Source organism: Phyllobates terribilis, unplaced genomic scaffold (assembly GCF_046119375.1).
Source record: "Phyllobates terribilis strain yellow unplaced genomic scaffold, ASM4611937v1 Scaffold_5__5_contigs__length_657084704, whole genome shotgun sequence".
Classification (NCBI taxonomy): Eukaryota; Metazoa; Chordata; class Amphibia; order Anura; family Dendrobatidae; genus Phyllobates; species Phyllobates terribilis.
This window is the reverse complement of record NW_027362765.1, coordinates 577120467-577144258: the sequence shown is the minus strand read 5'-3', so window position 1 is coordinate 577144258 and position 23792 is coordinate 577120467. Positions and strand designations below refer to the sequence as shown.

Sequence of the window (23792 nt, the reverse complement as noted above, 5' to 3'; positions counted from 1 at the left end):
TCACAGAAATAGGTGATGACAAAGGTTTGGATTTCAATTTAAGTTTTTCTAAAAACCCTTTATCAATCACATTAAGTGTTGAACCACAATCCACAAATACCAGAAATTCAATCAAATTTTCCTGCAAAGTAGTACTCCCTGAAAGAAATACTCCTGCAGAGCGTAAACAAGCAATACGGGCGTACCTGATCTTTTTTTTCCTTTACTTAAACGAAGCTCACAATACTTAATCAAATGGTATTTACCACAATAAAGTCACAATCCCTTGGCGAACCTCCGGTCTCTTTCCTGAGAGGAGAACGACTTTGCGCCAACCTCCATCAGTTCTCCGCCGTCTGAGCAGATTTTCTGGGGACTAGGACCTGACATTACAGGAGTCTTTACCTCATTCTGCCTAGATCTCAGCTTCCTATCCACACGAACAGCTAATTGCATGGCATCCTGCAGAGTCTCAGGTGCGGGGAATGCAATTAGCAAATCCTTAACCCTTTCACTCAGACCAGCAAGAAATAGACATTTCAGAGCAGGATCATTCCATTTGACTTCGGAAGCCGACCTTCTAAAGTGTGTGCAATAATTTTCAACATCACTTGACCCCTGATTCAAACACCTGAGTTCTGCCTCAGCAGATGAGATTCAATCAGGATCATCATATAATAGACCCATAGCAGAAAAAAAATTCTTCAACAGACCTTAAGCTTGTATCATTAGATTGGAGAGAAAAAGCCCACCCCTGTGGTTCATTGCACAAAAGTGACATAATAAAACCAATGCGCTGTGATTCATTCCCAGAGGACCTTGGTCTCAAACGAAAATATAACAAACAAGCATTTTTAAAGGAAAAAAAATCTTGCTGTTTACCATAAAAACATCAGGCAGTCCTACCTTGGGTTCCACAAAATGCGCTCCAGAACAGCTACTCACGTGTTGCTGGAGCTCGGCCACCTCCAGAGACAATCCCTGCAAGCGTTGAGCCAAAACTTGGATGGAAGCCATACTGATCCCAGAATTTCTTTCCTTTAGTTTTTTTGGGCTGGACTTACTGTTATGATCTGCAACAAGTACTAAGGAAAGAAAGGGGAAAGCTATCCCTACAGTAAGACTAAGCTGAATCCCTACGATGTAGCGGGGCTGCCTGTTCCTTGCGAACAAACTGCCATAGTCCTCAGCTAGTCTGAACGAAGACCTAAAGCATAAAGGGGAGAGGTCCCTAAAGGAACTAAGGACTAGAACAAAAATGGGACACCTCCTAAGCAGAGAAGTTGTTGCAGAACACAAAAATATAAACTGACAAAAAGGTACTGGAGGTCCCAGAAGGACCAAGCGAACTGACAGAGATAGGCACCGAAGCACCTGGCTAGCAAAACAGTCAAACAACACTGAAGTCCAGCACAGCCAAAAGGGCAGAGCTGGAATATAAAGGCAGGTGGTCACGTGGCCGCAAAACACAAGATGGAAAAAACAAACCGGAGGGTTCTAACAGTAACATGTATTGCCAGTTTGAATGAATTGAAAAGCCATTATGAACTAAAATGTTAATCTGTACAATGATTATTCACCAAATTCATTTCGTGATTGTTCAATTGTCAATTTATGTCTCTCTAATTTGTATGGCCAGTGGCCTCCTTTACCCACCAGACAATCCGTTCCTACAGGCTCTACAGATATTAAGCAAATTGGATAAATTCCATCACTCAATCCAGCGCTTCTTTGAAATGATAACTTTTTTATTTCAAACTGATAGATATCCACATAAACTAATAAAAAACAGAGTTGAAAGCCTACGCGTTTCGGACTTTAATCGTGAGAACTGTTAAAGCTCCAAACACGTAGGTTTTCAACTCTGGCATTTTTCTGTGTATGTGGATATTTATCACTGTGAAATAAAGGAGTTACCATTTTAAAGAAGCGATGGATTATGTGATGGAATTTATCCAATGTCCTGCCGGTCTGCTGGTTTCTTGTGCTCTGTTTGATGAGAATGGACGGCTGTGAACTTTAAATTACTGCCGGGTAAACGCATGTCTCACCTTTTTTGTACCTTCTACAGATTTTAATTAGCTAAAGATGTAAATGTAACCTTATGTCAGTTGTTTGTCTGCTTATTTGGTGACACTACACTTTATTTTTTCTATGCAGGTACATACATCTACACACTGAATGGCACTGATCCTGAAGGCAACCCAGTTATATATGGTCTAACCTTTGAACCTGGATCAAAACGCTACTTTTCCATTGACCCTATCCGTGGAAACGTAACTGTGATTGAGGAACTAGACCGGGAGGTAAATTTCTGAGATTTACTGTATATATGAGTGGATCTTTTCAGTTCTAAAATTGCATAGATTTTAGCCACATTGAGTGTTAAATAGAAGTCAAATATATTTCCTATAGTTTTATTATCATGATTTCCTCTTGTAATTTACAGAAACAAGATGAGATTGAGGCAATTGTCAGCATATCAGATGGAATAAACAAGGTAAGAGTAATGTATTAACAAGACGTATAACAATTGGCGGGATTATGATCATGCGACTTACACCAAGTTTTCTTATTTACATGTATTTACGTATACGTTGCTTAGTGACTAGCCCAGGGGATGGGGATGACTCGGTTACCCGGGCTTTTAGCCTTAAGGAGGTCGCGGTGGTCTGCTCCCGGGCCCGTACTCTGGGGTCTCTCTTTAAAAAGGCGTTGATAGATATCAAGTTTATAAAAGTTCGTGACGCCACCTATGGTTTCTGATGATATTCACCAGCGCTGCGCAGTCCACTGAGGCCGGTGATAAGGCAGCTAGATGGTGTAGCTCCCCACAGGTGGAGCTGGGCCTCAGGGCAGGGTACGGACGGGGTATGCAGGACGGAGAGACTCTGCCGGGTCAGAGCAAGAACAGGGACGGACAAAATAGTCACTTCAGTACCTTTTACTGATGGAAATTCAGGCACTCCCCTCCCCAATGAGCAGGTTTTGGGCCTCCTGGTTCTTGCTGCTGCGTATAAGTTTCTGACCTGCCTGGAGCTAGGCCTAACTTTGTCTCTGTCCTGCGCTGGCTGACCTTGTGGTAGGGCCTTCTGTTGGATTACACGCTCCCGACCTACGGGCCTATGTGTCTCCTGGCTCTGGTATGTATCAGCACTTTAGCGATCCTGGGACTTGTAGTTCTCCAGGGATTCCTGTTTACCTTACTGGGTCATGGAGATCCCGGTAAGCTTCGGACCCGGTGTCCAGTAACTGCTTCTTCGGGGTGAGCTAGTTAAGCTCCTCTGCCCCCCTCTATGAACTAACTCTCTCTACTCGCCTTCGGCCTACTCGGACCCTCATTAGGCTACTCACACTAACGGCAGCTTGCCGCGCTTCACCGATCTTATGGCGCCGGCACACCTGAAGCTCACCTCACTGAGCTACACGGAGTCTTGATCTGGATAAGCTCCACTGCAGGCTAGCAATTGCAGGAGCTGGAACAGGCTTTTGTCCTCTGAGGTAACTCCTCTCAGGCTGTACTGGACTCACTGCTAAACCAGACTGAACTAGACTCTGACTTAGACTAACTGCTGCCTAGCTCCACCTTCCCTTTTTGATCTCCCTAACGGGCTCCCTCTGCTGGTCTGAGGTGGAAGGTGGAGATGTGTGAATGGTTATGGGGGCCTCTTGTGGAGGAATCCATCAATACACCCTTCTAGGATCTGTGATACCAAGCACAGCTGGGCGTCACACTTAGTTGTTCATAAATTTAGCATCTTTTGCCTGACAGATTCGCTATAAATTACAAAAGATGGTGGTGTAACGTAAAGCAGAAATCATACACTGAATAGATAATGAATGGGAAGTGCTACTTAATTAGCAGAAAAATCAATCACAAGTACAATCTTAATCTTCTTTATTCTAAGCTACTAAAATTGCATTTATTGCATCTTGCATTAAAAAACTGTTGTCTCCACTTGTTTGTATTCTTTTTAGTGACTGATACAAATGTCAGCTTGTTTATAAACACAAGTATACATTGAAATGTGCCCACTTGGATACAGTGGAATATACCAAAAGTGGATCGGTCACAAAGACTTCACAACACCAAATGCCTAGATTACTAAATAGATATCGACAACCTACAGAGGCTGGTGTACTTACTTTGAAAATTCATGTCAGAATAATTGTATATTCTTGTTGATTGTTCCACTGTAATGGCTATGGACATCTTTCACAAGATTCAAATGATTTTGCATATTGTATTTATACGTTGAGTTAAACATGTTGCACTAAATTTCACTCTGTAATCTTAATTCCTTCATCCATATTCACCCTGGTATGCAGAATTCAACTTGCTCCTAGTTTCATACTTACACGTATAAGCCTCATTCAGACGTCCCTCTTTCCCCTGTTGGAGGGTGTAGAATAAGCTTAGTGAACTCTTGTAGATGATGAGTATGGTTTCATTAATTATAATTATAATATATAATTATATTCAATTCAATGATACAATATATCCGCTCTCGGACATACTGATTATAGGTATAAACATTCCCACAAATATAACTAAGTGGATACAGTTCTTATTTCATACTAGTGTTGATAAACCAGCTGACAGTAAAACATGGAGGGAATAAATACACTTTTGTTACTATCTTACTTTTCTTATAGTAGCAATTTAGTTTTGATAGGCATATTGTTATATTTATTGCGACATTTTCTTAATTTACTTAGCCTTATTGATGTCAAAGCTGCAGCCCGTAATTGCTGCAGAGCTGCTGAGCTCAGTGATTGGTTGCAGCGGTGATGTGAGCTGTTGACATGACATCATCTCTGCAGCCAAAACACAGGGACTGGAGCAAGAGCGGAGAGCTGGAGGGGGGAGGGTGAGTACTATAGGTGTCCACTATTCTAAAAGTAAAAAAGCCTCATCTATCTTTGTGTTTTATTTTAACCCATATGCACTGATTAGCCTTAAAGAGGGTGTCCACTACTTTTACATTGATTCCCCATCCGTAGGATAGGATATCAATGTCTGATCAGCTGTCATCGGTGCTGGCAGCGGCGGTCACCAACCGGATGTGCTTACTTGCTGAGCTTGGCCGTCTAGTTGTAGTGGCCGCCGTAGGGTACTGCAGATCCGCCTCCCATTGAATTGAATAGGAAGAGGATGTGCACTACCCCGCGGCTGCCACTACAACTAGACGGCCAAGCTCCACAAGTAAGCACTTCGGGCCAGCGGCCGCCACCGGCACCAATAACGGGATGCCGGTAGGGATGCCGATTGTGGGACCTCGGCCAATCATACATTGATGCCCTATCCTATCCTACGGATGGGTCATCAATGTAAAAGTAGTAGACAACCTCTTTAATACTACTGACAAGTTATGTGAATGACATTGATTAGACTCCGTACAATCACACCTGTCATGGGGTGGGATATATTGAAAAGCTAGTGTTCTGTCAGTTCTTGTAGTTGATATTTAGAAACAGGACAAATGGGCAAGTGTAAGGATTTACTATGTACAATTTCAGGAGTGTTTAACCCCTTCACGATATATGACGTAGTCATATGAGGTAGTATGTATGTACTTTATAGCAGTATTTGGATTCTGGGTGGTGGTGTATTTCTACTATATAGTGGAATAGGGAATAATGGCATTTGAGCTCTGTTTGACAGTTTTCTTTAAGCTATTAATTAGAATCTATGGTGTTGAAATCCAGTAAAATTCTCATGCAGTGTTGCCTCCCCTCAGGCTTGATGTAGCGATTCACTCTTGCACCAAACTTTCACATGTAAGACAAAATATGAAGCACTGGAAAGGCTATAAAGCTTAAATGGGTTATCCAGGACATGGTTATTTTTCCTGTGGGGCTAAGAACTTGCAGGCAGGTAGTTGCTAACTACCTCCCTTTTCTACCAGTCGATGATTTATGCGATCGTAGAGCAGTCACACCAATTCTCCTTCTTCCGCTAACGTCACGTTGACAGAGCAGCATCTTCTCTACCACTCCGCTCGGTTGACAGTACGTCACTGATGAGGGGATGCCGATTGACAGCAGCCTAACTGCAGGGAGCCAGCCATCGATCAGCATGACACCAGCAGTGATGCCCAATTGACAGAGCAGAGTGGAAGAGAAGAAGCTGCTCTGATGACTTGAGGTGAAATTTAGCAGGAGAGTCACCACATGAGCCAGGAGAGATTATCACAGGGCAAAACTGGCAGGTAGTTTTCAACTACCTGCTTCTACGTTCTAAGCCCCATAGGAAAAAATAACTTAAAGCACCACTCCAGCTTTTTTTTTTATTGCTTTAAATGTAAGTCCCCTGCCCTCTGTCTGATACTCACCTTCTGCTGCCTTCATCCATTTTAAGCGTCGCTTCAGCCCGTCTCCTGCGAATAGTGACCTTCTCGCAGATCCAGTGTTTCATGGAGCTGCGTGGAGGTCACTTTTCAATACATGTCTATGAGAGCCTCGTTTTGGCCTCATTCTGGCTCTCATAGACTTACAGTGAGAGCTTGTGAACGAAGCTTCTGACTTCCAGCTGTCAGACCTGCACTCACAAGATGGCACCCGGGGACCGGAGCAGTGCTGAAAACCGGGGAAGACGCCAGAGGGTGAGTATATGAACAGGGCCAGGGGGCTTACACTTAAAGCGCCACTCCAGTGCTGAAAAATACAGAACGCTTGTGTGGTGCTTTAAGTCTTGCATAATTCTTTTAACTTTTATTCATTACATGATAAAAGACAACATCATGTTTCGGCCATGCAATGCTTTTCTGCAGCCAGAACAGCTCTATTTCTGCTTATGGATTCAGAAAGCCTTGCACATCCGAAATGTGATGTTGCCATTTATGATAGAATAGAAGAAAAAGATTAGTTTTATGGAATCTGTAGTGTTGTTCTGTATACCTTGTATAGCAATAGTTCTTATGCATTGTATGGTAATATTATTTTTAGCTTGCCATTTAATCACTGCAAAGAGGACATTTGGGTAATGTCCCCACATTAATACTGCAGGCTGATAACTATGAGCCATCTGCATTCTGTGATAGTTCCAATTATCTAAATTGTACATTATTTATGTGCTGTTTGGGCTAAAAGGAAAACACATCTTGGGATATGCTGACAATAAATAGGTCAAGTTACCCTAGTGACAGATCCACCTTAAACCTCTAGGATGTCTACAAAATATTAGTGATCAAAGCTACAAGTACCATAAAATGTAAAAACACTGAAATGATATTATGCTTTATTTTTCTGAACTCATTACAGGTATCTGAGAGAGTCCGAGTTCTGGTGACAGATGCCAATGATGAGAGCCCAGAGTTTCTCAACACACCTTGCATCGTGAATGTTCCTGAGGTAAATAAAGTTAAGCGCCTTTCAGAGATTTGGAGATGGAGTGGTAGAATTAGAATCATATAAATGGCTGCTTACACATGCAAAGTCAAGATTATTTTACATATTCCCGACATTCGACGCACATGTACAGAACATGTTGGGTGTGGGTGTTTGAAGCAGGCTCAGGAGTTGAGCCTGAAACATACCCTGCATAAGTGCAACACAGACGGAAGAGGGAAAGGAAGCCCAGACACTAGGGAAAAGGGGAAGTGAAGACCACCTTGTCTGGTATAGTTTCACCCTGTCTCACCTACCATCCCTATATTGGCTCTTCACGTGTGCCTCGCCTTGACTTGAGGGAGGAGATGAGCACTAGTCGATCTCCACTAAACTCTATAGACAACATGGGTAGACAAACAGGGGGGAATTGCTTAGCTTTAGACGACTCCAGAGAAATGTGCACACGGCCTCAAGCTCCAGAGAGGACGAATTACTGCTCTTGCTAAAGCCTCACAAGTAGTAATGAATATCGCTGGCACCTCCCTCTCAGACACACCAGGTATTTTGTACACGCAATGGAAAGGGAAAAGAAAAAAAAACAGCTCACCTCCATGAACCAGCTGGGTGTCTCCGGGATCCGTGATCAGCGCTGCTACTAGCGCTCAGTAGACAGGTAATAGGAAAGACGATGATCCAGTTCCACTGACTCCAATAGTAAAAACAAATGTCTTTTATTTAGAATTTTTTAAAAATATCCAAATGGCGATAATGTAACTCCAGCTGGTGGAAGAACAATACTAGAAGGGAAACACAGGGGCACCAAGGAGGGGTGCACTACCAGATGTGTTTAGAGCGAAGACCGCTCTTAAACTTGGTATGAATAAGAGTCAGACATAACGGGAGGAACCCTTCTTATGCTGGCACTAATCAAGAAAAGGTGCTGCAGGTGTGGAACAACCCAAGATTGCAAAGAAAAAATAAATAAATACATTTTTGTAAGAGTGGTGAATTAAAAAGCAACGGGAATTTTTAAAAACAAGAATGAGACACCAAGTCAGTAATATAACATGAACTCTTTTCTAGAATTTAAGCCTGAGAGAATTCTAGTATTCAGTACAAAAATCCAAAACACCTCCCTATTTCTGAGAGTATTTTGTCTGTCTCTGCCACGGATGTGGCGGGTAACATGTTCTATAGCATAAGCTAATAGGCCTTTAGTGCATTTATTATGACAATTGATAAAATGTCAAGGAAGCACCACACATACTACGATTAGATTGATGGGAAATATCATATAAATGTTTGCACAGGCATACTTTAAATCTCCTAGTAGTTGATCCGATATACAGGGTGGTCCAAAAGTAGGTGACAGAAACTTTTTTGCACAAATCTCTTTGGGTATTAATTTCTTGAAATGCATCTCTTATGCAATTTTTCAAATCACTGACACTTTTTGGTTTTCAACTATAAACTTTGTCCTTGAGTACTCCCCAAAAGAAAAAACCCATTGGGGTCAAGTCTGGTGAACGTGCCGGCCAATCAAGTGGGCCTCTTCGGCCAATCCATTTATTAGGAAATGTTTCATCAAGATACTTGCGGACTACTCTTGAATAATGTGGATGGGCTCCATCTTGTTGGAAATAAAGGTCATTTGAATTAGGCTGTTGCTGTAACTGGGGAACAACTTGATTCATTAGAATTTTGAGATACTTATCTCCTGTGACTGTTCCATCAAAAAATATTGGTCCTAATGTAGTAGTGGGGAAGGACGTAGCCTTCCTTTGGCACTGAAGTAGTTAAAGAAAGTGTTCCCGTAGTTAAACCTCTCTGGACTATTGGAAGGCCAAGCTAAGGGGTTAGCTTCAGTGCTCCAGTCAGTAGAGTATGGGAACTTAGTGCCCTGATCAAGCCTTGAGTGTTTATAGAGCTTGTTCCTGGCATAATTCCTTGTGGGCTGCAGTGCTTGTAATCAGCCACAAGATGCCACTGTTCTGGGTGCAGATGTCAGGTTGAGTCTGCCAGCAGTGTTACAGACAGTGATGGGGTTAATGTTGTGTGATGACAGCCCACAGAGGGTGGGCACATCAGGAAAATCTCGGTTTAGTTTCCAGAAGCAGAAAGTGATGAGTAGTAAGAGTTAGGACAGTGAACCATACGGGCAGCCTGACTATATGGTGGCTGCTAGGGTAGACGGGAGCTCCATACCCTCAGACAGTGGGATCATTAGTGCAAAAGTCTCCCTACGCAAGAGTCCTGTTGGCCGGCCGGAGAAACTCAACGGAGGTATTGAGGACCCAGGGCACTTCTAGTCTGCAGGTAGCAGAGGAAGATAAATAGGACTCCAGCTAAGACGTGGGGGAGATATCGGATCCGGAACACTGTTGTTATTGCAGAAGAGTCTCTTGGGCTACAGATTAGAGTCACAGAGATGCTTCACTTAAAGAGGGAACGAGGGCTGAAGATGTTGCCAGCGCCTGTGAGGGAGATAATAACCTGTCGGGCCTTATCCATTATATCTGCCTGTAAATATTGTACATATTCCTCTTCCCCAAGTAAAGTCCAAGTTCTGGTTAAGAACCTCGTGTCCTCTGAATTTATTGCTGCCCTGGTCCCAGAAGAGAAATGCCTGGAGACAGCCGCGATCGGATGGTTGGAAGTAAGTGGAGCACACCACATACACAGCCACACATCAGAGGGAGGACACGTATTGTCTGTAGGGTGCCAGAGCGAGCAGGGGCTGCAGCTCGCCCACGACTACCTCGCTGAGGCACTTTACACTAAAACACCAAAACTTGAAATACCACCCCAAACATTGACACCAGGCTCATTTAGTTGTTGCTCTAATGTTAAATGCATGTTCTCATTATACTAGTAAATACAATTATGTCTGTTAATATGGCCGGATAATTTGAAAGAAGCTTCATCACTCCACATAATCACTTTACACCATGTTTGATAAATCTCCCCCTTCATAACCTTATTACACTTTCTGTCCACCTACTTTTGGACTACCCTGTATTTTAGATTACAAATAGTGCACTCAATCATGCAAATAATATAATCAGTGTTACAATTCAGAAACCCTTTTATTGGATATACCTTGGAATTATTTTTATTTGTAAATGTTAATTTTTTTGATGAAACCAGACATGATTTGCAGTTCGTAAAACCGCACTTATGGTAGCCACTAGTTGATAGCCAGTTACCAGTCGTTTTGATGGGCTTTCCTCTGTATAAACTTGGAGAGATTTTGTTGCCTATTGTTGGTGCTCTACGTGGAACTACCCTAATTCCGTCCTTTAATTTTGCATCCGTGACTGAATCCTCTCTCAGAATATATATGTTGTGTGTTACTATATTAGATATTGCAGAAAAATGAGTGTTATAGGTGAGAACTAATGTTGGAATATTAGAGCTGGTGTTGTTGGGGTGGTTCCTTTTAGTAATGAGATTGCTTCTAGATTTACTATCTTCTATTTTTCTTGCTCTATCTAAGGTCCATTTTGGATAATTTCTACATGATAGTCTAGAATTAATGGTGGTACATTCTTTTGAGAAGGAAATGGAATCACTACAATTCCTCCTAGCTCTAGTAATTTCTCCTACTGGAATGGCTTTTAGGACATGGGGTGGGTGAAAACAGTGCGCATGCAAAATTGTATTCCCTGATGTGGGTTTCCTGAATGTTTTAGAAGTGATTAGTTCATTATTTTGGCCATTTAGTTCTAAGTCCAAAAAACTAATAGAGTTATGATTGATGGTGTATGTAAATCGTAAATTAAATTCATTATTATTCAAATACAATATAAATTCTGGAATGTCATCCATGTTGCCCCCCCCCAAACCATTAAAATATCATCAATAAATCTTGAGTAATAAATGAGGGATGTACAAAAGGGGTTATGGGCACTGTACACATAGCATTCCTCCCACCAAGCCATAAAAAGATTAGCAACCGAAGCGGAAAATTTAGCCCCCATAGAAACTCCACCAGTTTGGAGAAAAAATTTCCCATTGAACATAAAATAATTATGTGTTAATAGAAAAGATAAAACTGTTTTAATGAACGATTGAAGTTCATGGGAGTAAGAACTATATTTGAACATATGGTGATCTATGGCAAAGATTGCTATGTGGTGAGGAATGCTAGTGTACAGTGCCGTGACGTCACAGGTAAGCCATGACCATGAATGTGACCAGGTAACATTATCAAATAAATTAAGGATGTCGCATGAGTCCTCAAGATGACCTGGAATACGCATGACAAGTGGCTGTAAAGCAAAGTCCAAACATTGACCTAATCTTTCTCCCAGCGACCCAATTCCTGAAATAATTGGGCGCATGGGTGGTGGTCATTCATTCTTGTGAGTCTTGGGTAAGGCATGTAAGATGGGAATAGTTGGAGAATCCACAATGAGGAATTATGATTCTTTTTTAGTGAGAAAGCCCAAAGAAAAGCCCTCTTGTACTAATTTGATGAGTTTTTCCTGAAAAAATGCCGTTGGGTCATTGGAAAGAATGGTATATATATTGTGATCTTGCAACATGTTATTATTAGAAAGGACATAATCCTCACTATTCAAGACCCCCACTGATCCACCCTTGTCCGACATCTTGATCACGATGTCTGTTCTTTTGGAAAGATTATCTAAGGCAAATTTTTCAATTCTGGACAAATTGTACTTTCCTCTATGAATTTGCATGGGTTCCTGCTGTAATGTTTTCAAGTCACGTTCTATATTTTCTTGGAATCTGTCCATGGTGTCAGTACGTGTTTGTACTGGATAAAACTGTGAATTTTTGGTTCAGAATGAGGAGATGGAAGATAAATCCTGAATAGGAGTTTTCTCTGAGTTGAGATCTGTTAAGCATGAAAGTGCAAGTTGTTCTGAAAATCTTAAACCCCTGTACAGATTGGTATGTTTCTGAGGGAGCGTTTGGTTTTGTGAGTCATCTGAACTGAAATGTTTTTTAATGGTTAAGTCTCTCACAAAACGGTTAATATCTTTGATGATAGAAAAGATATCAAGTTTGCTGTTTGTGACAGCAAAATTTAACCCTTTAGAAAGCAGTCGATGTTCAGCAGTAGTGAGGGGAGTGGATGATAAATTATCCACATCTAGTGTTGAAATCTGCTCCTGTTCCGGAGTCGATGTTTGATTGATTCCACATTTTTTCCAGTGCTTGCGACCTACTCTTCTCCCCCGTTTTTTGAAACTCTCTGTTTTTTAAAGTAATAATATTGGGGTTTTACATTCACTAGATCTCCCTCAGAGGCATCAGTGGAGTTATCTGATTCAAATTCAGATGAGGAAAACGTGACTTGAGATCTAGGTGTGGAACCTGTCCTAAATCCACTGCGTTTTAAAATGGATTTAGGAAGTTTTTTAGGGCGTTCCCATCTGCCCCACTCATATACCTGATCTTTCTCATAATCTATTGTATCACGGCTGAATTTCTTTTGTTTAGTACAAATAATAGAATCTTCCAGATCTTGCACCTTTTTTTTAAGGTTTTTTTGAAAAATGTCAAAATCTTCAGTGGGCATTACTGTTTTAATTTTCTCCGTCAATTTAGTTATTTCACACTGTGTGTGTTTTAATTGTTCAGTCTCGTATTTTAAAATAAGTTCAATAAGTTGAAGGGAGCAAGTGGATAGAATAGCATTCCATTCAGTAACAAATTGTGAACAAGAAACGTTAGTGGGGATTTTTTTGATGCGTAGGCCATGTGGAATCATATTTTTTTCAATATAATTATTCAAAGTTGTTTGGTCCCACCATGTTTTGGCTTCATTCAAAGAGAGTTTTTCGATGTCCATAATTAGATTGTGCACATCTGTGGGTAAATCCGGTTTAGTAGGGTTAATAGTGAAGACTTTAACAGCACGCGCTCTGCGTGAATGTTCATATAAAGAATCCATGTCCAAAAAAAAAACACTCCTTTGGTGCGTTATGTATATTGTAATAAAAAACTTGTAAAAAAGCCACTGTGTTTCCCCAAAAAACTATAAGCAGTCCAATCTTAGGAGATATGGAGGAGCATGGTGGCAGAGTCACGAAATGGGAAGGGAAAAGATAAAAAAAACAATAATAAAAGACATTTGTTTTTACTATTGGAGTCTGTGGAGCTGGATCATCGTCTTTCCTATTTTGTACACCCAGGCCAGGGAGCTAATTAGCCAGAGGGAGGTAGCCGCTGGGTACCAGAGACAGCCAGCCTCTAAGACGATGTCTGTAATGCCAAACGTAAAGATCTCCTGCAACCAACTGCAGGGAGACTGTCTGTCACCTCTGATACACCTGTGACAGCATATGCCAATGATGATAAATAATCAGCATCTGCCTGTAACAACAGCAATCAGAACTGAGTGATCATGAGTGCTGATGGATTGCAATGGCAGCTGAAGGGCTCCATGGCTGCCATGTTGGTACTTCTGTGAAGCCCAGCCAAAGGCAGAGCTTCATAGGAGAATGTCATTTTAGCTATATACTGCAATAAAATTGTTTTGAAGTCTATAGAACAAGTGATCAAAAAATCTCAAATTTAAGTCAGCTAAAAGGACAAAAATAAAGTAAAAAAAGTAAAAAAAAAAGCCAAAATAATAATTTGCCCCACCTTTAAAAATAGTTATGAAAAAATATACATATTCAGCATCACCATGTCAAAGAAAGTCTGATCTATATATAAATATATATATCTATATATCAAATTATCCTACTTGTACAATAAAATCCGTAAAGCACCCACACAGCTCAAAAAACAGAAAAATATTATACGAGTCTCCTAAAATTGCAACATAAACCAATTTTTTTTTTTACTTAGAATAAAAAAAAAAGTCAAATTTTGTGTCACCGTAATTGAGCTAACCTGTGGAATCATATTACCAAGTAAATGTTACCACACAGTACTCAGTGAGGGCCATAAAATTAAAGAAAAGCTATTGCAGAATTGCATTTTTTCACAATTTTACTGCATTTGGATTGTTTTTGTTTTGTAGTACATTGTGTGCAATAAATGAAAGGTTTCATTCAAAGCTATAACTCTTCCCACAAAAAATCAAGCCCTCGTACAGCTAGGTCAATTGATATACATAAAATCTATGGCTCTTTGGAGGGGTGGCGGAAAAAAATAAAAGCACGAAAATAAAAATTCACTGCGGCGGGAAGAGGTTAATAAGCAGTTTGCACCAAAGTTATTATTATGATTCCATGGTATTTAAGAAGAGGCAATGAAGGGCGCACTAAAAATGGCTGGAATTAAAAGGAGCTTGAGAAATTAGGGCAATTAAATAGTATTGTTCCCATTGTGTTTTCTAGGACACTCCTTCTGGCAGCAGCATTTTCCAAGTAGAGGCAGTGGACAAAGACACAGGATCTGGTGGAAGTATTACGTATTTAGTACAGGTACATTACTTATTTTGTATAAAATATGTTTGCTGTACAATATTTCCTGCACAATATATTTGTTTGTATGCATTTTTTTTTTGTTAAGTAACTGTTGTAAAACACATGATTTACCTAAAAAAAAACAAAAAAAAAAATCTTAGACTAGTTTTGGATAGTTTCATTATTTACTGCAAATATTTGTAATTTAATGTTTTTGTGGTCAGTCGTCAATTTGTTCATTATAATATGCAGCAGAGCCAATATTACAATATGATTAGTTACTATCTGAAATATCCCAATGCCTAATTCATTGTAGCTTCATTTTAAAAACAAAAGGAAGATGGTTAAGATGTCACAGTGTGTGTATACATCTATATACACTGTTCAAAAAAAGGAACCCTAAAATACCACATCCTAGATATCACTGAATGAAATATTCCAGTTGCAAATCTTTATTCATTACATAGTGGAATCCGTTGAGAACAACAAAACATAAAAATGATCAAGGTAAATCAAAATTAATATCCCATGGAGGTCTGGATTTGGAATGATACTCAAAATCAAAGTGGAAAATCAAATTACAATTACAGGCTGATCCAACTTCAATGGAAATGCCTCAAAACAAGGAAATGATACTCAGTAGTGTTTGTGGCTTTCACGTGCCTGAATGACCTCCCTACAATGCCTGGGCATGCTCCTGATGAGGCGGCGGATGTTCTCCTGAGGGATCTTATCCCAGACCTGGATTAAAGCATCAGTCAACTCCAAGACAGTCTGTGATGCCACGTGTCATTGGTGGATGGACCGAGACTTGATGTTCCAGATGTTCTCAATTGGATTCAGGTCTGGGGAACAGGCGGGCCAGTCCATAGCTTCAATGCCTTCATCATGCAGGAACTGCTGACACACTTCAGCCACATGAGGTCTGGCATTGTCCTGCATCAGAAGGAACCCAAAGCCCACTTCCCCTGCATATGGTCTCATAATGGGTTTCAGGATCTCATCCGGGTACTTAATGGCAGTCAAGGTACCTCTGGCTTGCACATGGAAGAAAGTGCGACCCTCCAAAGAAATGCCTCCCAACATCATTACTGACCCACTGCAAAACCGATCATGCTGGAGGATGCAGCAGGCAGCAGAACGTTCTCCACGGCGTCTCCAGACTCTGTCATGTCTGTCACATGTGTGAACCTGCTCTCATCCGTGAAGAGCACAGGGCGCCAATGTCGAATCTGCCAATCTTGGTGTTCTCTGGCAAATGCCAATCGTCCTGCACGGTGTTGGGCTGTAAGCCCAACACCCACTTGTGGACGTCTGACCCTCATATCATCCTCATGGAGTCTGTTTCTGACAGATATTAGTGGCCAGCTGGAGGTCATTTTGCTGGGCTCTGGCACTGCTCCTCCTGTTCCTCCTTGCACAAAGGAGGCGGTAGCAGTCCTGCTGCTGGGCTGTTGCCCTCCTACGGCCCACTCCACGTCTCCTGGTGTACTGGCCTGTGTGCTGGTATCTTCTCCATGCTCTGGACACTGTGATGACAGACACAGCTACCTTTCTTGCCACAGATCGAATTGATGTGCCATCCTGGATGAGCTGCACTACCTAAGCAACTTTTGTGGGTTGTAGACACCGCCTCATGCTACTGTACCTCTAGGAGTGAAAGCAATGACCAAAACAATAGCCAAAAAGGATGAGAACAGAGAAATCATCTGTGGTCACCTCCTGCAGTACCACTCCTTTATAGGGGGTATCTTGTTAATTGCCTATCATTTCTACCTGTTGTCTTTACCATTTGCACAACAACAGGAGAAATTGATTCACAATCAGTGTTGCTTCATAACTGGACAGGTTTATTTCACAGAAGTGTGATTGACTTGCAGTTAAATTGTGTTGTTTTAGTGTTACCTTTATTTTTTTGAGCAGTGTATATAATGTGTGTGTGGAAAAAACGCTGCAAAGTAAGGATGTTTTCAGAAATAGAATTGTTGTTCCAGGCAGGGAGGTTGTTCCAAACATCTTGGAGAACTAACTACAGATCTTCTGTGGATGTAGGATTGCACAAATTCTTCTGCCTCATCATATAATCCCAGACAGACTGGATGATGTTGAGATCAGGGCTCATTGGGGGACAAATCACCACTTCCGGGAATTCTTGTTCTTCTTTACACTGCGGATAGTTCTTAATGACATTGAGATGTTTATAAAATTTTGTTTCCATTCTTTTATCATTTGCATATCATTACCATGTCCATCGATTCTATGATTTTCATAATTGCACTAGAAGGAACATTTTTTCTAAAATACTAAAATGACCTGAGGAAAAAATAAAAGAAGCACGGCAACTCCTAGTGCAATAACTTCTTGATGGATTTTGTAACACAATTTTAATATCAACCCACTGCAAAGCTGCTCTCATTGGCGGATTGTGTAGAAAGCAGTACAACAGTGGGATTCAGTAAGTGATGTAAGTAACAAGCTGTCGCAGCCATTCAGGTGTGTGTGTGATGTTGCGCAATATGACATGGTCAGCCTGCAAAGCTTGCAGTGCTAGGAGCCGCGCATGCACTGTGACGATCAGCTCCGGCCACACACAGTGAAGCTGGGACCTACACAGCTTCACTGCGTACGGTCGGGGAACCGATCGTCACAGCGCATGTGCGGCTCCCAGGGCTGCAAGCTTTGCTGGCTGACCATGTCATACTGCACAAGTGCCCCATACTTACTTCAGCGCGAGCCAGGAGCAGAATTCAAATGCGTCGCTGGCGCCAGCCCTGACTGAATGCGAGGATCACACCCCTATGACTAAATGAGCAGGTATGATATAAGTATATAAAGTGCTATATACTCATGATATTAGCACCAATTTTAATTAAAAAAGAGTGTTAGTGATGTACATTGCATCACTAACAACTCAATGAGGGCAGTTTACATAGTAGACAGGACACGACAGGTTCCCTTTAATTATTCTGTCTAAGTAAAGTTTAAAAGTCCTGCACTGAGCTTTCGGTTATGTAACCTGAAAATGTTACACGACCTGGAGGTCTAGGCAGGTTTTCAGACATTATGTAGGCTGGCAGCACAGAAAGCTAGTAACTCAGGAGAAAAGTTGTGTCAGGCAGCAAGTGTTATGCATGTGTGGTGGTAGTAACATATTGTGTTGGGGGGGACTTGGGGTATCATACTGTGTGTGGTGAAATGTACTGTGTAGACATCATACTTGGTGAGGGAGACTGTGGTGGAATTATACTTTTGGGCGGAGAATATATTGTGGAGGGCACCATACTATGTGTGTGGAGGAATGTACTGTGGGGACATCATACTGTATGGAAGGAAAGTACTGTAAGTAGAGAACCATACTTTGCAATAAAGAATGTACTGTGGGGCATCATACTGTGTGTCGGGGAATTAAATATCTGGAGGGCATGAAACTGTGTGGAGGAGTGAGGAATGGACTGTGGCAACATCATAATCTGTGTGGGGTGATGTTGGGTTATCATATTCCGAGTGTGCGAATGTACTGCTGGGAGGCATAATACTGTGTGAGGAGGAATATAATGTGAGGTAATCATACTGTCTGTGGATGAATGTAGTATGTGTAATGCAGCAGCTTGCTAGCATTACTGTAAATGGTCCAGGATGTGTTTTACCTGACCATGTACCTTCCCCTTTAACTGACTGGTCACATGACTGTGACATCACACAGGTCCTGTATGCACAGTAAAGGCCTGTACACATGACTGGGACAGCACACAGGACCTATACACACAGCTGACTGATTACATGACTGTGACATCAGCAAGGTCCTGTCAGTATGGGTGTATGTGTGCACAGGACATATAAACCCCGGTAATTGGAGACAGGTGTGTTCGGTGTGAGGCATGAGGCCTGTGCTGCTCCGTGTGTGTGGGACACCGTTTGTGAGAGGCCTAGTGAGGCCGAGTGAAGCCTGGCAGCCTGAAAGGCAAAGACTGGATCCTGTGTGGATGCTAGTGGCCTTGGAAGGCAGAGGCTTGAGTAAGAGTCCTGAAAGGCAGAGCCTGGATCCTGTGTGGATGTCAGTGGCCTTTGAGGGAACGACGGCTAGAGACCCCTACCTGAGAAGCCACAAAGCCACAGTGGTGGCAAGCCTAATGGACTGCAGCAACTAAACCCGGCAAAGGTAATACACTTTGTTACATGGACTGTGTTATGGTCATTGATAATTTATTACCTTGCCGTAGGCTGTAACCTGGAGCAAGTGGGCCTGTGTGCCACTTGTCTCAGGAATATTGTAGATATGTGCCATGGAGTTGGACCCGGTGAACTCCTGGCTTATGATGTAATAAACTGCAACATTGTGAGAAAAACGTAAAGACATTGCACGTGTGCATTGATTGACGCAGCGAAGCGAGTATCCCCCATTATGATGACTAGCGCTGCCTTACATATGGTTCGAGAATGCAGGCAATGGCAGCCCGGTTGCTAGCGGCAACGACACCCCAGTTGCTAGGGGCAACGGCACAGGACGACGAGTGTGGATAAAGCATCTTGCTGCAACTCAGCGGGGTTGCGAAGATTGGCGTCGCACTCAAACCTGGTTTGCTGTGGTTCGGCGGGGCTCACAAAATTAAAAGCATCTGGCTGCAACTTGGCGGGGTTGCGAAGATTATCGTCGCACTCAAACCTGGTTTGCGGTGGCTCGGCGGGGCCACGAATATTTTTCCGGGAGAGCGGTGAAGTTCTAGTGTGAACAGCGTACCGCGCTGGCTGTGAGCAAAGCAGCAGATCTGTCTGGAGCTATTGAGCGGTTGAAGGGCCGGTTGGGACCGAAGCAGGTATTTGGGAAACTTTTACTGGACATGGTGCAGGAACCGCAGGAGCTGTGGGCACCATATGGAATGGCGGCAGTGGACCATTCTATGGACTCTCCGGGGGCGCCAGTGTTGTCCCAGAGTGCCCGGGGAGGTGGTAAGAGATGTTGTGAACTGAGTGCTAAGACTACTGCTGATTTTTTGTGTAAAAATTACCCTACTGGTGTGGTTGTTAAAAAAGGGGCGGAGTCTAAAAAAGGGGCGGATTTTCACAAGAGTGTGGAGTGTAGAAAACTGAAAATTGTTACTGGTTGTGGCTTGGTACCTCCTAAAAATGACAATGTGACTGTTGATAACGGGGTATCTCCAGTAGAAGGGGGTGACGTCAAAGTGGGAGGTGACCTGTTAGTCCACAACACCATGGGGAGTGACACAGACCCCGTAGCTGACTGTGACACTATGAAAGTAAAAAGTGAGTTCAGTCAGGAGGGGCTAGACGAGGGGAGAGAGTCCCCCTCTCGTTGTCGATGGCGCAAGTGCCACAAAAAGGTTGTTCCTGTAGTCCTCGCTGAAAATGAAAATAAAGAGAATGTAGTACTGTGTGCCTTTGCTTCAAGTGTGGGTCCTCCTTTAGATGTAGAAGAGGAGGTGACGTTGCCAGTAGCAACCTCCGGTACGATACTGAGACTGACGGATCAGGATCTGACAGCCCTGAAAGAGAAGGTGGCCAGTCATGACCAAGAGCTGGAGCCTATCAGGCAACAGTGTCAGATTGACGTGCAGCAGATAAGGGAAAACCTGGGGAACGTGTCCGCAGACCAGCTGAACCTGGAGTCTGAGCAGCATAAAATATACCAGGTTATGAGGAACTGGCAGCGAGACGTGGAGGGAAGCAACGCGGAAATTAACCATTGGAAGGAAATGTTCTACGCAATTAAGGAGGACCGCCGCAAAATCAAGGAAGAGGTTTTGCAGTTGAAGATTGAGAAGGAGGCGCGGCAGGATGGTGTTTCTGGACGTGAACAAATCCTAGAACGACTGCGCAAATAGCTCAACCAGGAGCTGTGTGACTCCAAGAAGGAGTGTGGTGAACGCAGTAGGGAACTGCAACAGAGTAAGAGAGATTATGAGGATCTCCTCAAGGTGAAGGAAAAATTAGAGGAGGATAAGGCGGGTGCAGAGCAAGTGCGCCAAGTGGTTGAGACCACTCTGCAAGACACCCGTGAGGAGAATGATGGTCTCCGGGGAAAGACACTAGATCTGGAAGCTCAGGTGAAGGAGCTACAGATGTCCTGTGATACTCTCCAGAAGGCGGAGACGTACCTTAAGGAAACAGTCAGCAAGATGGAAGCTGAGCGAGAGAGGATGGAGGAGTCCATTGGAAAAGCCACAGACCAGGGCCAGGAGTTGACCGCTGGTGATGGGAGGTATGAAGCAGATACCTCCTCGAGTGATGCGGGCTCGGAGGGTTCGGTGGATGTCAGAGCCGAGATCAGGGAGCTCAAGGAATTGCTTCAGGCCCATTTGAAGCAAGAGAGGTCTGAGAGAACTCTACTGTTAAAAGAGCAGTTGAAGCAGGAAGAGCTTCAGAGACGGGCCGCTGAGAGGCGAGTGACGGAACTAGAGGAAGAGGTTTCCGGGCTCAAAAGTCGCATGACAAAGTATCACTCAGTGAACGAGGCCTCCTTGGAGAAGGAAAAGGGCAAACACCTTGCACTCACTCCCTTATACCATGAGAAGGTGGACCTGAGGAGAGCTAAGAGCATGATAACAGAAGATAAATATGAAGTGGAAGTGGTCAAGACGAAAATTCGTGAATTTGTAGCTGTGAGTCAGCTCAGGGTAAGCATACAGGGGGAAGAAGCTGAAAGTCAGTTGTCCCTGAACCCTGAGCTGGTTGATCGTCTGGAAACCACTGGTGAGACCGAAACGTGTTGGTACAAATGCCTCGTAGATGTACCCGAGGATTTGAGGGAAGAATGCACCCGTGAGTCCGTGCATGAAGAGTTTAAGAAGGCTGTGGGAGCCTGTAAGGTGTACTTGACCTCCGAAGCTAAACAGCTGGTGGTTCTGTCCATGACCGAAGTCACAGTGAAGAGGGTGGCGATCCTAAGTGATATGCATTGGCGATGTATTCGCACGAAGCGGTTTCTCCGGTTGAAGATGGAACAAGCTGTTAGACAACTGGAGCTGATGAGGAAAGCTCACAGTATGCGTGAAGAGGTCATCCGGGTGCCTCATGTTCTGGTGAGAAAGCTCATTGGGAGAAGCGGTCGAGCCATGCAGATGATGGTCAAGAAGTCTGGTGTGGTGAAAGTAAGCAGTCCACGTGATCGTCAAGACTGGATACCAGACGAAGACGGCATGGTATCATTCTCCGCTGTAGGAACAGAAGAAAGCCTATAATATATACGCATGCTGTTGGAGTACCGAGTGACCTACCTGCGAGAGGTAGAACAGTTGAATCTCGCTAGACTGTGAGTGGATAGACAGCATCATCTGAGTAACCGAAGATGGCAGCCATCTAGAAGTTACGAGACCAGACAGAGAAAGGACCCCCTAAATAACAGAACAGCTATAGCTGAAGTTAGGGACCTTTCAAGATGTCCTGAGAGTAGTGGGCGTGGGTTTAGAGGCAGTGAGACCTCCAGTAACTCAGGTTTGAGCAGCCCATACAAACGACCCAATAGAGGACGGGACATTACGGAGTTGAACCGGACCTTAGATACCAGGGCATGTAAGTCACACCACTGTATGACTGACCGCTGGGAGCGGGGAAGACCTGACAAGGTTACGACTGATCGCTGGGAGCGGGGGAGGTCTGACAAGGTTACGACCCGGAAAGGTGACCTGACGGAGTCAGTGACAATGACAAATGGTAGGTCCCTAAGGAATGGGCTAATGTCATTGACTAAGGTTCCAGGGGCTGAGTAGCACAATTGTAAAGTACATGTTCTCTGGGTGAGCTGCGGGTTATAATGTTATTGTGTATATTATGTGTTCAACCCCACAAGTTTGAACAGATGGGGGGGATATGTAATGCAGCAGCTTGCTAGCATTACTGTAAATGGTCCAGGATGTGTTTTACCTGACCATGTACCTTCCCCTTTAACTGACTGGTCACATGACTGTGACATCACACAGGTTCTGTATGCACAGTAAAGGTCTGTACACATGACTGGGACAGCACACAGGACCTATACACACAGCTGACTGATCACATGACTGTGACATCAGCAAGGTCCTGTCAGTATGGGTGTATGTGTGTACAGGATATAAAAAAAACCCCGGTAATTGGAGACAGGTGTGTTCGGTGTGAGGCGTGAGGCCTGTGCTCCGTGTGTGTGGGACACCGTTTGTGAGAGGCCTAGTGAGGCCGAGTGAAGCCTGGCAGCCTGAAAGGCAAAGACTGGATCCTGTGTGGATGCTAGTGGCCTTGGAAGGCAGAGGCTTGAGTAAGAGTCCTGAAAGGCAGAGCCTGGATCCTGTGTGGATGTCAGTGGCCTTTGAGGGAACGACGGCTAGAGACCCCCTACCTGGGAAGCCACAAAGCCACAGTGGTGGCAAGCCTAATGGACTGCAGCAACTAAACCCGGCAAAGGTAATACACTTTGTTACATGGACTGTGTTATGGTCATTGATAATTTATTACCTTGCCGTAGGCTGTAACCTGGAGCCAGTGGGCCTGTGTGCCACTTGTCTCATGAATATTGTAGATATGTGTGTTGGCGTGCCACGGAGTTGGACCCGGTGAACTGTGGCTTATGATGAAATAAACTGCAACATTGTGAGAAAAACGTAAAGACATTGCACGTGTGCATTGATTGACGCAGCGAAGCGAGTATCCCCCATTATGATGACTAGCGCTGCCTTACATATGTCAGCATTAGACTATGTGTGTAAGGGGGCCTGCAGAGGCATCATACTGTGTGTGGGGGGCACTGGTGGGGAACAATAGAAGCAGTATTGTACTGTGTGAGAACATCATTTGGTAGAGAGGAGCAAATCAATGTGCTGCAAATTGAAATCAAATCGAATTTCCTGACATTCTCTTGTTTTAGAAAATTCGAACAATTAACGATTTAACACTAGGACTACTGGACTCGTGACCCCGCCTAGAACTACTGAAAGGAGTCATTTTGACTCCTTGCCTGTTTTCGTTTATTTTTAGAGTTTCATTTGTGGTTATTTATTAATAATTATATTTTTTGTAATGTATTATTATTGTGAGATCCAACAGTAATGCTTTTGATTGTTTTTTTTCTGCTTTTCTTATTTTTCTACAGAAAATAACAATAATTAT

General features: G+C 43.1%; 1 protein-coding gene across 2 annotated transcripts in view; it reads left to right on the top strand.

Moving 5' to 3' along the window:
• Positions 1 to 23792, top strand: part of CDHR1 (cadherin related family member 1) — a 230466-nt gene that overhangs the window by 27724 nt on the left and 178950 nt on the right. For both annotated transcript variants that reach the window (XM_073685967.1, XM_073685968.1), the window contains exons 3-6: positions 2140 to 2285; positions 2429 to 2479; positions 7243 to 7332; positions 14631 to 14717. In XM_073685967.1, coding sequence (XP_073542068.1) covers positions 2140 to 2285; positions 2429 to 2479; positions 7243 to 7332; positions 14631 to 14717 — 374 coding nt within the window. The remainder of the gene's footprint in view (positions 1 to 2139; positions 2286 to 2428; positions 2480 to 7242; positions 7333 to 14630; positions 14718 to 23792) is intronic.